Source organism: Perognathus longimembris, chromosome 4 (assembly GCF_023159225.1).
Source record: "Perognathus longimembris pacificus isolate PPM17 chromosome 4, ASM2315922v1, whole genome shotgun sequence".
Classification (NCBI taxonomy): domain Eukaryota; kingdom Metazoa; phylum Chordata; class Mammalia; order Rodentia; family Heteromyidae; genus Perognathus; species Perognathus longimembris.
The window spans coordinates 5075565-5089600 of record NC_063164.1 but is presented as its reverse complement, the minus strand read 5'-3'; the positions used below and the strand labels follow the sequence as shown (position 1 = coordinate 5089600).

The window sequence follows — 14036 nt, the reverse complement described above, 5'->3', positions numbered from 1 at the left end:
TTTTGGTGTTTAATTGAAGATAAAAGTCTCGTGGACTTTCTGCCAGGGCTGGTTTTAACCTATCCTCTTCCGATCTCAGCCTCCTGAGCAGCTGGGATTACAAGCACGAATGAGCCACTGGTGCCCGCCTTTTCCTGTCTCCCACTTTAGACACAGCTCCTCTGCGATCTTCTGGTGGTTAATTGGCTAAGAGTCACATGGGCTTTTGTACGACCCTCAGTCCTCCGATCTCAGCCTCCTGAGTAGCTGGGATTACAGGAGTGACCGAGCTCCGGGCATCTAGCCGTGAGCAATTTTGATGAACTCAGTGGACAACTGAACTCCAAATTACCCACCATACTTAAGAGATGAGAGCAAAGATGGGAGAGGACGGTGGAAGAGGGAGACGTTGATCGGGATGCCAGGTGCTCATCACCTGACTTGGGGAACTTGTACAGCTACTTCATCACTCTTTATTTTAAAGAGATATGAGAAAGGACTAAGAATCCAAGCCCTAGTATTGACACGTCAATGGAAAACCCTCCCTAGCCCTGCCCCCCCCCCAATGTGCTAAGAAAGGATTTGCATCGGAATTCCAGGAGCCCTCCAGTCCCAGAAAGCCTTTTATTTAAAATGCAGATTCCGCAGGACCGGCTGGAGTCCAGAAATTTGCATTCTGTGTGTGTGTGTGTGTGTGTGTGTGTGTGTGTCTGTCTGTCTGTCTGTCCGTCCATCTGTGTCCTATAAACACCAAAGGTTGGGACCCCTGGATTCCTAACTGATTTCCAAGTTTTGTGCTTATATTTTTTAATTTTCTATAGGCAAGAGTGGTGGGTCTAAGCCAAGCCTGGCAAACCGAGCTATGGCCGTCACCGCTGTAGTTTGATAGGGCCGGGGCGGGAGGGGGGTAGGGGTGGGGGGTGGGGGGTGAGGGTGGGGGGTGGTCTGGGGGTGGGCCTCGGTGCAGAGCAGATTGATCTTTGCCCGGGCTTGTCCTGCGGGAGGCGGGATCACCGGCGTGCCAGGTGGGGTGTGGCCCGGTCTCCCGGTGGAGCCTGAGCAGCCTTGGACCCCTGCTGTCACCGTCACTGTCTCGGTCACCGCCGCGGATCGCCCCCCTCGGTCCGTCCGTGCTAATCCTCGGCTCGCCCGGCCCCCTCACCTGCAGGGAAGTCCTCCGGACTCTGCCTTCCCTGGAGTCGCTGCAGAGGCTGTTTGACCAGCAGCTGTCCCCGGGTCTCCGCGCCTCGCGTCCTCAGGTAAAGGGTCTTGGGGTTGGAAAGGTGACATTCATAACCGTGAGTGGGGGATGAGGGAGGGCATACCGCCCACCTCATGTTTGCGGGGGGGAGACAGTGGGAAGTGGGGAGAGGGGAACCCCGGAACCCTTCTCGTCTGGGAAAGGCATTTCCCACTGCCCGGCTTTAGATTTGAGAAGTGGGTTTTTCAGATGATGCACCTGCCAATCAAAGTCCCCAGGGTTGAATGAGAAGAGTGCAGGGTCCGGTCCCAGAAATGTTGGGACCCTCTGAAAGAAAACTACAAGAAGTCTAGATTCAAGCTGCTACTCCTAACCTCCTAACCCCTACCCGAAGGGCAGAGGGGAGGATGGTGCAGGTATCCCTCCCTCATGCCTACTCCCAATGGGGCTCCTGGCAAAGGTCAAGTTATTTGTTAAGAATAGATTTTTTTTTTTGTCTGTCCTAGGGCTTGAACTCTGGGCCTGGGCGCTGTCCCTGAGCTCTTCAGCTCAAGGCTAGCACACTACCACTTTGAACCATAGCGCCACTTCCAGTTTTCTGGTGGTTAATTGGAGATGAGAGTCTCACGGACTTTCCTGGCCGGGCCGGCTTTGACCTGCGATCCTCAGATCTCAGCCTCCTCCTGAGTAGCGAGGATGACAGGCAGGAGCCACTGGCGCCTGGCTAAGAATAGATTTTTGAGACCATGCATGGGCTGGTGGCTCACGCCTGTCATCCTCGCTACTCAGGAGGCTGAGATCTTAGGTCCTTGGCTCAAAGCCAGCCTGGAAAGTCTGTGGGACTCTTGTCTGCAATTAACCACCAAAAGGCTGAAAGTGGAGTTGTGGCTCAAGTGGTAAAGTGCCAGCCTTTGTCAGAAAAGCTATAGCTAAGAGGGCTGGGAATATGGCCTAGTGGCAAGAGAGCTTGCCTCCTACACATGAAGCTCTCAGTTCCATTCCCCAGCACCACATATATGGAAAACGGCCAGAAGGGGCGCTGTGGCTCAGGTGGCAGAGTGCTAGCCTTGAGCAGGAAGAAGCCAGGGAAGGTGCTCAAGCCCTGAGCCCAAGGCCCTGGACTGGCCAAAAAAAGAAAAGCTATAGCTAAGGGATAGGGCAGGTGCCCACATGCGCGCGCGCACACACACTATTTCATTCTCTCTGGTTGGCCACCAAAAAGGGACATTCAAATCTAGGAGATCTCCACTTGCTTATCAGATATTTGATTGTTAAAGGTGACTTAGGTCAGACACTCCCCCCCACCCCCACCCCCACACTGCAGGGCGGGGTAGCAAGAATGCCTACGGTGTCCCCTCCTACTAGTGAAGTTGGTGGAGTAGGAGTGCGGCTCCTGAAAACAGGTTGACTGTTGTCATGAGAACGTTAACTGCATACACCCAGTAAGTTGTTCCCCGGGTGGCTAGCTGTCTTCAGGTAGCCTGGGCGCTCAGGGGAGACCAAACCATAGGCATTAAAGAAAGAAAAAAAAAACACCTTTATGCATTGTCTTTATTTGTTTTGTTTTGTTTTTTGGGACCTGAGCACTGTCCCTGGCTTTTTGCTCAAGGCTAGCACTCTAACACTTGAGTCACAGCGCCACTTCTGGCTTTTTCTATCTATGTGGTGCTGAGGAATTGAACCCAGGGCTTCATTTATGTGAGGCAAGGACTCTACCTCTAGGCCATATTCCCAGCCCTATGCATTGTCTTTAAAAGAGGCCAGGTGCCTTTTGCTGGGTACGAGTGGCTACTCAGGAGGTTGAGATCTAAGGACCCTGGTTTGAAACCAGCCTGAACAGGCAAATCAAAGAGAGTCTTAGCTCCAGTTAAATACCAAAAAACGCTGCAAGTGGTACTCAGGGATAGCACTCAAACCCTGAACTCGAGCCCCAGGACTGGCACGCGCGCGCGCGCACACACACACAAACGCCAGGTGACTTTCCAGGCATACTTGTTGAGTACAAAGAGCAAATGCTACAACGACATGGAAACTAACACAAGGCTGTGTGTGTGTGTGTGTGTGTGTGTGTGTGTGTGTGCAGTACTGGGGCTTGGAACTCAGGACCTTGAGCTTTTGCATAGTTTCTCCTCTTAAAGCTGGCACTCTTACCGCTCGCTTGAGCCATACCTCCACATCTAAGATAGGAGAATTTAAACCTAGTGAAGCAGTGTGGGATTGGGGAGACGAGAACTGGCTTAACGGGACTTTAGGTTTGCCCACTGGGTTTGCTTGAGTTATAGGGAAGTTAAACCTCCTTCCTTCCTTCCTTCCTTCCTTCCTTTCTTTCTTCCTTCCTTCCTTCCTTCCTTCCTTCCTTCCTTCCTTCCTTCCTTCCTTCCTTCCTTCTTTCTTACACTCGGGACCTAGGAACTGTTCCTGAACTACTCTGTGCTCAAGGCTTGTGCTTTTTCTGAGTAGTTTATGGGAGATAAAGAGTCTCGCGGACTTTGCTGCCCTTGCCTGGCTTCAAACAGCAATCCTAAAATCTCAGCCTCCTGCATGGCTAGAATTATAGGCATGAGCCACTGGCACCTAGAAAATCTCTTCCTTCACTCTCTATAGGTTCCACACCTTAAACCTCTGGAACAAACAGTAGCTAGATAACAGGAGAAAGGACATCCACATTTAGTATATGCTTACATACACCTTGAGAGACTCCCAAATTGTGGGGCTCAAAAAGCCCCATACTGAAGTTTTTGTACCATCTCAAGGTGAAAGAAAGAGACGGGGGCCTCTTCATGGCGGTACCTACTTGCCAGTTATGTAGGGTGAGGAGGAAGTGCCCTGGGAGGAAAGCTGATCTTACTCAGGTCTGTCAGGTAGCAACCTCCTGAAGAACAAGCGAGCCAGCGGGGAAGGTGGCTTAGCAGGAGAGGGCCCGCCTAGCATGCGTGGAAGCCCAGGGTTCGATTCCTCAGCACCACATACACAGAAAAAGCCGGAAGTGGCGCTGTGGCTCAAGTGGCAGAGTGCTAGCCTTGAGCAAAAAGAAGCTCAAAAACAGTGCCCAGGCCCTGAGTTCAAGCCCCAGGATTGGCAAAAAGAAAAGAAAAAAAAAAAAGAATAAGCTAGCCAAGTGATGTGGTCTATGCACGTCGTCCCGGTTATTCAAGAGGCTTAGGCAGGAGGATTAGTGAGCCCAGAAGCCAAGCGAGGCCATGCTAAAGCCTGTCCTGCAAGGAGTCTTGTCCATGCGACCTTTCCTAGCTCACAGAAAGGCAGGCGAGGGGGCGGCCGAGAGCTTCTCCCGCGCGGATTCCGATTCTCCCGGTGGAGACGGCCACAGATTTCTTAAACAAAAGGACAGCTTTTCAGAGCTGTTCGCAGGACTGCCGTTCCTCTGAATAGCCATCCCGAAATGTGCCAACGAATATTCTGAGACAGCCTATTTTAGTCTTCTGCAGAGGTTTAATTTATTTTTTTTCCTCAGGAAAAAAAAATATATATTTGTGTTTTATTTATATAACTGAAAAAATGCATGAAGAAAAATGTTTCATTTTGCTTTCTTTGAAATGAACGATGGGTTAATTTCTAAGAAAGTAAAAGTGAATCTAAACAAAACAAGGGCCCTGGCAGACACCAGAATTTAATTAGCTTGAGTAAAAACACCCCCCCACACCCCAAATCTCTGAAGTCGACTAAGGGAGGGGGCCTCCAGAGATGAGCCTACAGCTGCCAGGGAAATGGGGAGCACCCCCCCCCCCCCCGCCCCGCGAGGACAAAGTGTCTGCCTTTAGAGGGGGCACTGCATTTGAAACCCTGAGTCTCGAGAGGAAGCAGAATTTGGGGAGGGTGTTTTGTTTTGTGTTACTTTGGGTTCTGGCACTTGAACTCAGGGCCTCCCACTTTCACTTGGCTTTTATCACTTGAGCCACACCTCCACTTCCTCTTAACTGGCTAATTGGAGATCAAAGTATCCAGGATCCAAACGGTGATCCTCACATATCAGCCTCTTGAGTAGCTAGAGTTACCGGCCTCAGCTGTAAATACTCTGCTGAGAACCTCAGTCACTCTGTTTCCCTCCCTCCCCCCCCCCCTTTTTTTTTTTGGCCACACCTCCCCAAAGTCATACAGCCAAAGAGGGGGAGACGTGATTTCAGGTGTCCCTGCCTCAAAACAGCCCCCTCTACTGGCCAACAGGCAGCATTTCTGCTCGCCTCTGCCTGTCTTGGTCCATTGGGGGCCATTCCTGCAGGTTCCTTCCCTGATTAATAACAGCTGATTTTGCTCTGATTGAGCCTTTCCCCTAGTCATGGTTTTGTTTCTGCACATTCACATTGCCAATTCCTAGTCCTTTGCATTTACCTATACATTTGTGACACCGTTTTTCCGCCTGACTTTATGCACAAAGAAAATGTGTTGGAATTAAAATAGAAACTGCAGACAGATTGTGGACATCAATAGCTGGGTGTGGTGGGCAAGCCAGTTACCGCAGCTCTGCAGGAAGCACAAGTAAGGCGATCTCTGTGCGAAGCAGCCCTGGGCATAAACCCCAAGCCTTGTTAGAAAATAATTAAGGGAGAAAGGCCTGGCAGTGTGGCTCAAGGTAGACCCCGTGTTCAAACCTAGTACTGCCAAAACAATAAATAAATAACACCACAAAACAGGCATAGCCTGGCTGGGTTGGTGGTGATTCTGCCTTCTGCTTGGTGCTTCATGCAGGCATGTCTGATTCGCTCATCTCCTCCCGGCCAGCAGGGACAGGGTCTTGTGGACAACTTCTGCCATCGAGTAGATATTCTGCAGTTTTCTTGTACCGTGTTTGTTTGTTGTGCCGTTGGTGGAACTTGGTAGGCATGCTAGGTAACCACTCCACTACTGAGCCCCATCCCCAGCCTGGCAGATATTTCTTCCATAAACAAATGCGTGAGCACATAGACCCACCACCAGGCAGATGGATACGAGGCCTGAGCCCTCTTGGCTGCGGCATCCACCGAACAAGCCTACTAAGCCGCTTCACTGGCCCCTGTTCCCAGCACCGGATGGCGGTGCTGTGCACAGAGCTCTGGGCCTCAACCCTGGTGTAGCCTGAGTTCTAGCCAAGGAAGCACACAGTCAACTCACAAATGAAGGCCGTGACTCCGGTGGCGGCGACAGAGCAGGGCGGTTTGATCGAGACGGGACTTTGCCTTGGAGTGGTCAGGGCTGAAGTCTTGGTGGGTCTGAGACCTGAGCGACCGGGAAGCGTCCACGCTGGGTGAAATCCCAGTGTCGGTGTGTAGCTCACAGTGGGTCTGAAATGAGGCCGACTGGGACTCCGGGTGGGGCTGTCAGCGCGTGGGGCCATGTAGGGGTGATGTAGGGTATAGTTGTGGAAGCAGAGAAAGAACACTAATTCCGGGGAGACCAGAGGAGGGAGAGGAAGGAGAGCTGACCAGCAAGGCAGCCAGGGACCGGTGGCTCACGCCTGTAACCCTAGCTACTCAGGAGGCTGAGAATCACGGTTCAAAGCCCCACTGGGCAGAAAAGCCTATGAGACTCTATCTCCACTGAAGCACGTGACGTTGTTTTCTTTTTCTTTTTTTTCTTCTGGTCCTGGGGCTTGATCTCGGGGCTTGGGCACTGTTCCCCAGCTTTTGTGCTCGAGGCTAGCACTTACTTTGAGCCACAGCTCCACTTCCAGCTTTCTGGTGGCTAATTGGAGATGAGAGTCTCACGGGGCCCCGGGCTGGGATCTCAGCCTCCTGAGCAGCTGAGAGTACAGGCGGGAGCCACCGCAGCCCAGCCCGGCAGGAGGTGTTAAGTGGTGGAGGGAGGGGGAGAAGCCCTGTGGCTGGATTTCGGCGGAAGAAGCGACGATCTATGAAGATGTTGGGGTGCCGGGGTCCTCATCTGCAGGGGGAGATGGTAACGGTTCCCGTGGAGTGGCCGGGAGGACGGGATGAGAAGCCTGGGCGGGGGGGGGGGGGGGGGGCGCCTGCGGCCACACCTCCCTGTAGCTCCCACTCAGCCGAGACGCCATCTTCATCTCCCAGGTGCCAGGCGAGGCCAATCCCATCACCATGGTGGCCAAGCTCAGCCAACTGATGGGGCTGCTGTCCTCCATTGAAGATAAGGTACCTGCTGGGGGAGCGGGGGTGGGGGTGGGGAAGGGAGGCTCCGCAGCCCCTCTCGACTTTCTGGGGTTCCCTCTGCGTGGAGCATGCCAGGCCCCGGGCTCTGCGCCCTTTCACCCCCTCCCTGCCACCCGCAGGTCAAGGCCTTACTGCACGAGGGCTCGGAGTCTCCGCATCGGCGTTCCCTCATCCCTCCAGTCACCTTTGAGGTAAGCGGGGTGGGGCGGCGGCGCCTGGCGGGGGCTCCACCGCGCTCCCCGTGGAAGAAGGGGTTTTTGAACCCCAGTGGTGGAGGGTGGCAGTGGGCAGGAGCCCTTGGCTGGGAAGGCGCGGTTGCGCGGGCGAATCGAGGCACCTGCAAGTCCCCTTCCTGAGCAGGCTGCCGGGGGAGAGCGCCTTCTTGGGGCCAGGCGATATAAATGAGGTTCCCCCTGGGCGCTGGCGGCCCCGTGCCTGTAACCCCAGCTACTCAAGAAGGCGGAGCTCTGACCCTCGCAGCCTGAGGGAAGTCTAACCACCCCAAAGCTCAAAGTGGAGCTCAAGCGGAGAGCTAGCCTTGAGCAAACAAGCAGAGGGACAGCTCCCAGGACCTGAGCTCAAGCCCTAGTACTGGTACTGGGACATGGGGACACACACACACACACACACACACACACACACACACACACACACACACACACGGGCCTCCCAAGCTGGCTGCAAGGTGGTAGTGATTGGGGAGGGGGTGGGGCCGGGGGCCTTGGATGTGTCAGAAAAAGCGGCAATTCCTTTATTTTCTGAGAGTGATTGGATTAGAATCTGCACAGTTGGATCAAGCAATGTGTTTTCTTTCTTTTCCCTTCCTTTCTCCCTCCCTCCTTTCTCCCATCTTTTCTCTGTTTCTTTTCTTTTCTTTCTTTCTTTTTTTTTGTGCCAATCCTAGGGCCTGAACTCAGGGCCTAGATGCTGTTCTTGAGCTTTTTTGCTTAAGGCTAGCACTTCTACCACTTGAGCCACAGCTCCACTTCTGACTTTCTGGGTGCTTAGTTGGAAATTAAGAGTTTCACGGACTTTCCTCACATTCGGCTTTTAACTGCGATCCTCAGCTCTCAGCCTCCTGAGTAGCTACGATTATAGGCGTGAACCACCAGTGCCCAGCCCTCCCTCCCTCCCTCCCTCCCTCCCTCCCTCCTTCCCTTCTTTCCTTCCCCTCTCTCTCTACTGGGGATTAACTTCACAATCCTCCCATGTCCTTGGCACTGGGATTACAGACTTGCCCACCACCTCCCACTCGTTGGCTGAGGTGGGGGCTTTGCTAACCACTTTGCTCAAGCCAGCCTCAGGCTCCAGTCCTCTGCGTGCCCCGCACATGGCATGGCAATGTGTTTCTCTTAGTAATCCCCAGAAATTCTGGTGTATCCAGCCAGCCTGACCCACCTTCAGAAACACAGCATGAGACACCCCAACTCGCCACCCCCAAGTTTCCTCTAGTCCCGAAAATAATTCCCCAAAAGACACATTTCCATTTTCCGAGTATGCAAGTATATTTTTTTCCATTATTATTCATAAATATTTAATTAGTGGTTGTAACAAGGCCCAAATTCTTTCGGGAAGAAGATGACACATCCGATGAGCGCACTGTCAAAGGACTCAGTGAATGCGCTGTTTCTCAGCAGTTCATCTGTTGCCTCTACCTGTTGGTAAAAAATCTGGGGTTCATAGTGGGTGCCCACCCATCACCCATTCTTCTCTCTCTCTCTTTCTTTATTTCATTCTTTCTTCTCTCTCTCGTGTGTGGACACTAAGTTGAACTCAGATCCTTGTACTCTTGCTTGGCTTTTTATGGGGGGGGCGGGGGGAGGGCTGGGGTTGAACTCAGGGCCTTGGCACCATCAAGAGTCCCACAGACTTCTTGTCTGAGATAGCTTTGAACCTTGATCTTCAGATCTCAGCCTCCTGAGTAGCTAGGATTACAGGCCTGAGCCTCTAGAGCCGGGCTTCCATTCGTGGGGACACTGGACTGTGCATGTTCGGGGCCGTGGGGTGAGTGAGAGGCCGGGGGACCGCAGCTCAATGGCCCCTGGGCTACTGGTCCAGGGTCGCCCAGCCAGATGCTAAGGGGCTCATAGGCTGGTATGGCAAACTCCCAGCCAGAAAGTTACTGAGCTGCCTCTCGGTGTCTGAAGGTGAAGTCAGAGTCGCTGGGAATTCCTCAGAAGATACACCTCAAAGTGGACGTGGAGTCCGGGAAACTGATTGTGAAGAAGTCCAAGGATGGGTCTGAAGACAAATTCTACAGCCACAAGAAAAGTAAGGCCCTGTGCCCTGGTTCCGCAGGGCACGTAGACTAAGCAGCCCGGGGCAGACTCCAGCCAGCCTCCGGCTCGGTGGGCCACCCCAACTCACCTGCCCTGCCCTAGGGGCTTCCCTGAATTCTCTATGCCCTGCCCAACCCCCTGGAAATGATTACACACGTCCCTCATCACGGTGGCAGGCATGCCCCGTCCCGTTCCCCCCACCCAGCAAGAAGGCAAGGGCTGGGTGAGGTCAGCGCTAGACATAAGCTTCATTTTTCTTTAGTCCTACAACTCATCAAATCACAGAAGTTTCCCAACAAGCTGGTGATTATGGTGGAGACAGAAAAGGAGAAGATCTTACGGAAGGAATATGTCTTTGCTGATTCCAAAGTAAGTGCTAACCAGCCCTTTTTTGGGGCGGGGAGGGAGTAGTATTGGTAAAGATGAACCCTTGTTGGGCGCCAATGATGCATGCCTATAATCTTCAGTGATTCAGCAGGCTGAAGTATGAGAATGCTGGTTCAAAGACAGCCTGTGAGACTCTTGCCTCTAAGTAAAACTAGAAAACTAGAAGTGGAACTGTGGCTCAATGTGGTAGAGCACTACCCTTGAGCACAAAAACTTAGGGGACAGCACCCAGGCCTTGAGTTCAAGCCCCACAACTGACAACAACAAAAAAACTAAGGGGCTGGGAATATGGCCTAGTGGTAAAGTGCTTGCCTTGCATACATGAAGCCCTGGGTTCGATTCCTCAACACCACGTATATAGAAAAAGCCAGAAGTGGCGCTGTGGCTCAAGTGGTAGAGTGCTAGCCTTGAGCAAAAAGAAGCCAGGGACAGTGCTCAGGCCCTGAGTTCGAGCCCCATGACTGGCAAAAAAAAAAAAAAGTGACACCCCCCCCCTTACGGGGGGAAAAATGAGGTAGGAGGTAACAAGTTGAACAAGAAATGTACTCACTGCCTTACATATGAAACTGTAACCCCTCTGTAATTCACTTCGACAATAAGGGGAAAAAAAACTGAACTCAGGTCCTCATATTCACTAGGTTTTTTTGGAGTAGGGGGTTAGGTTGGTAGTGGTGCTTGAATTTAGCGCCTGGGTGTTGGTCCCTTAGCTTGGTCCCGGGACGCTCGCACTTGAGCTGTAGCTCCATTTCCTGCTTTATTTTAAAAATGCTTTGGCATTTGTTCGTGGACGGTCCACGAGGAGACATCAAGAAGACATGAAGATGGCTGGAGCTCTCCTCCACCGGCAGGTGTGCCGCCAGGGGTGGGTTTCGGTGCAGGTTCTGATTTCCGCCAAGTCTCGTCCCTGCGGTGGCCTGGCAGGTCTGGGGGGGGACTCCTCGCTCCCGGCTTCAGGCCCACGTCGCCAGCCGCGCGCCTGCGTGTCCGCCCTGGCTGCCAGCCCCTCGGTGCTGGTGCTTTGAAGCGGGCGAGGCCTTTGCAGGTAGGTGGGGGGGCGGGGGCTTCCTCAGCCCCTGTGTCCTTCTGTCTCCAGAAGAGAGAAGGTTTCTGCCAGCTCCTGCAGCAGATGAAGAACAAGCACTCGGAGCAGACAGAGCCGGACATGATCACCATCTTCATCGGCACCTGGAACATGGGTGGGTCCTGTGCCCCTCCCTTCCCCTCCCTTCCCCTCCCTTGCCCCTCCCCTCCCGGCCCCAGCCAGCCTCCAGACCGTCCACTCAGCCGCCTTTCCAGGGAATGCCACCCTGCTCCTGAGAGGATGACGAGAGAAACGAGCTCTGGACCCTAAACGTAGCTGCCTGTCAGGCTGGGAGGTTTTAGGGGGGAGGCGGGGGGAATCTGAATGTTGTAGGTGATGAGGTCAGATGTACCCTGTCTTTTCTGGGGAGAGGGGCGGGGGGGGGAGAGTTTGTCAGATAGATAGGATGCAAATTAAATTGAATTTCCTACAAACAAGGTAATTTTTACTGTAGGTATTTAGCTAGAAACAAATACTAAATCATATATAATGCCAAGTATACATTATATTGTGATCCATTCTATATACTAAATATTTAAATACAATATACTACTTTAAGTACTTTTTTGCCAATCCTGGGGCTTGGGACTCAGGGCCTGAGCACTGTCCCTGGCTTCCTTTTGCTCAAGGCTAGCACTCTGCCACTTGAGCCACAGCGCCACTTCTGGCTTTTTCTGTTTACGGGGTGCTGAGGAATCAAACCCAGGGCTTCATGTATACTAGGCAAGCACTCTACTGCTAAGCCACATTCCCAGCCTACTTAACTAGAAATGTACAGTGGAATATATATATATATATATAATACATATTATATACATATATACACGTGTGTATATATATCATGTATTTATATACTAGTATATGTTAATATGCTGCATATGTATATTGTGCTGACTTTGTCATGCTAAACAAAATTTGCATAAACATGCAACTAGATATAGATAATAAGGTAGAGATGTCATTAATCCGAATCTTGGATGCCGGCTGTGGGGCTTATTTATTCTAAGACTTACCTGTGGATTAAGTACAGGTGGCTCGCACCTGTAACCCTAACTACACACAAGGCTGAGATCTGAGGATTAGAGGTTTGAAGCTAGCCTGGACAGGAAAGTCTGCGGGACTTATCTCTAATGAAGCAGCAAAAAAAAAAAAAAAACCCAGAAGTGGAGCTGTAACTCAAATGGTAGAGTGCCAGCCTTGAGCAGAAAAGCTCAGGGACGACATCCAGGCCCTGAGTTCAAGCCCCAGTACTGGAACACACAAAAAGACTTGCTCGTGGATCTCAAATTCAACCTAACTGTTGTGTGGAGAGTCGTGCTGTCCGTTTCCGCCCAGCATGTAGTCCAGAGGGGACCGGAAGAAGGCTGGGCAGCCTTTCCCAGGGACACAGAGAGGAAAGGGCAGTGGCTAGGGGGGGGGAATCCAGGCTTCCAGGAGGAGGTGGGGGACGGGGGGGGGGGGACACGGGGTCTCCTGCCCCCCCCATGGCCGTCAGCCTTCACTTCACCTCCTGCCCCACCCCCACTCGCCATGGATGACCACATGCTTTAGGGGTCACCGCGACACTGGACTCGAGTCTGAGCCTGTGTCCTGGGGGGTCCTGTGTCCTCTTCTGGCCCTTTCGGTCCCACCCGGTCCCCAGACTCTGCCAGGATCCGCGATCGCGGCCCAGGGAGCGTTCTGCTTCGCCTCTTGTCAGCGGAGATCTTTGGTTAGAGATGGCCGGGCCGGCCTGTGGCACGAGGGCAAGGGGCTCCCACCCCTCGTCACCCCAGACTGTGTAACCGCCACCCCACCCCCGTCCCCCGCACCCCGTGTTGAATCCCCGGCTGCTGCTGACCTGATGCGCCTTTGACTCATTCGGTGTTGGGTTTTGCCGTTGAAGGTAACGCCCCCCCTCCCAAGAAGATCACGTCCTGGTTTCTCTCCAAGGGGCAGGGGAAGACGCGGGACGACTCGGCGGACTACATCCCCCACGACATCTACGTCATAGGCACCCAGGAGGACCCCCTGGGGGAGAAGGAGTGGCTGGAGACCCTCAGACACTCCCTTCAGGAGATCACCAGCATCACGTTCAAAATGGTGAGCCCAGGGCAGCAGCGGGGGCGGGAGCCACACCGGTGGGCTCTGCTGCTGGGTCAGGAACGTTCCAGACGCCCGGCAGGCCTGGCCTGTCCCCTCTCTACCTCGTGGGGCTGGCTGGACACTGGTGGCTTACTCTTACTTCTCCTAGCTACTCAGGAGGCTGAGATCTGAGAATTGAGGTTCAAAGCCAGCTCGAACTGTGAGACCCTTATCGCCAATTAACCGCCCAAAGGCCACAGGTAGAGCTGTGGCTCAAGTGGTAGAGTGCCTTGAGCGAAAACAGCCAAGTAAGAGGACAAGGCACCGAGTTCTAGGCCAGTAAAAAAAAATAAATAAATAGGGGGCTGGGAATGTGGCCTAGTGGTAGAGTGCTTGCCTAGCATGCATGAAACCCGGGTTCAGTTCCTCAGTACCACAGACACAGAAAAGGTCAGGAGTGTCACTGTGGCTCAAAGTGGTAGAGTGCTAGCCTTGAGCATAGAGAGGCTCAGGGACAGCGCCCAGGTTCTGAGTTCAAGCCCCAGGACTAGCAAAAAAAAATTATTTATTTATTTATTATTGGCCAGTCCTGGGGCTTGGACTCAGGGCCTGAGCACTGTCCCTGGCTTCCTTATTGCTCAAGGCTAGCACTCTGCCACTTGAGCCACAGCACCACCTCTGGCCATTTTCTAGATATGTGGTGCTGGAGAATCGAACCCAGGGCTTCATGTATACGAGGCAAGCTCTCTTGCCACTAGGCCATATTCCCAGCCCCGCAAAAAAAAAATTTTAAAAGACACTTGTGATCCTCAACTTCAAGACCCAGAAAGATGCACCTGTTTGAGAGCTGTTGCCCCAAATCCCCCACCCCACCCCCCAACTCCAGCTTGTTGGAGATAATCGTGGAATCAGCAGCAGCCCAGGTCTCT

At 52.9% G+C, this 14036-nt stretch overlaps 1 protein-coding gene across 1 annotated transcript in view; it reads left to right on the top strand.

The window, feature by feature from the left end:
* Inpp5d (inositol polyphosphate-5-phosphatase D) overlaps positions 1–14036 on the top strand; it is an 89890-nt gene that overhangs the window by 51633 nt on the left and 24221 nt on the right. Inside the window, exons 6-12 of the mRNA XM_048344479.1 lie at positions 1148–1238; positions 7198–7278; positions 7416–7487; positions 9444–9567; positions 9838–9944; positions 11056–11158; positions 12929–13125. Of these exons, the coding sequence (XP_048200436.1) occupies positions 1148–1238; positions 7198–7278; positions 7416–7487; positions 9444–9567; positions 9838–9944; positions 11056–11158; positions 12929–13125 (775 nt within the window). The remainder of the gene's footprint in view (positions 1–1147; positions 1239–7197; positions 7279–7415; positions 7488–9443; positions 9568–9837; positions 9945–11055; positions 11159–12928; positions 13126–14036) is intronic.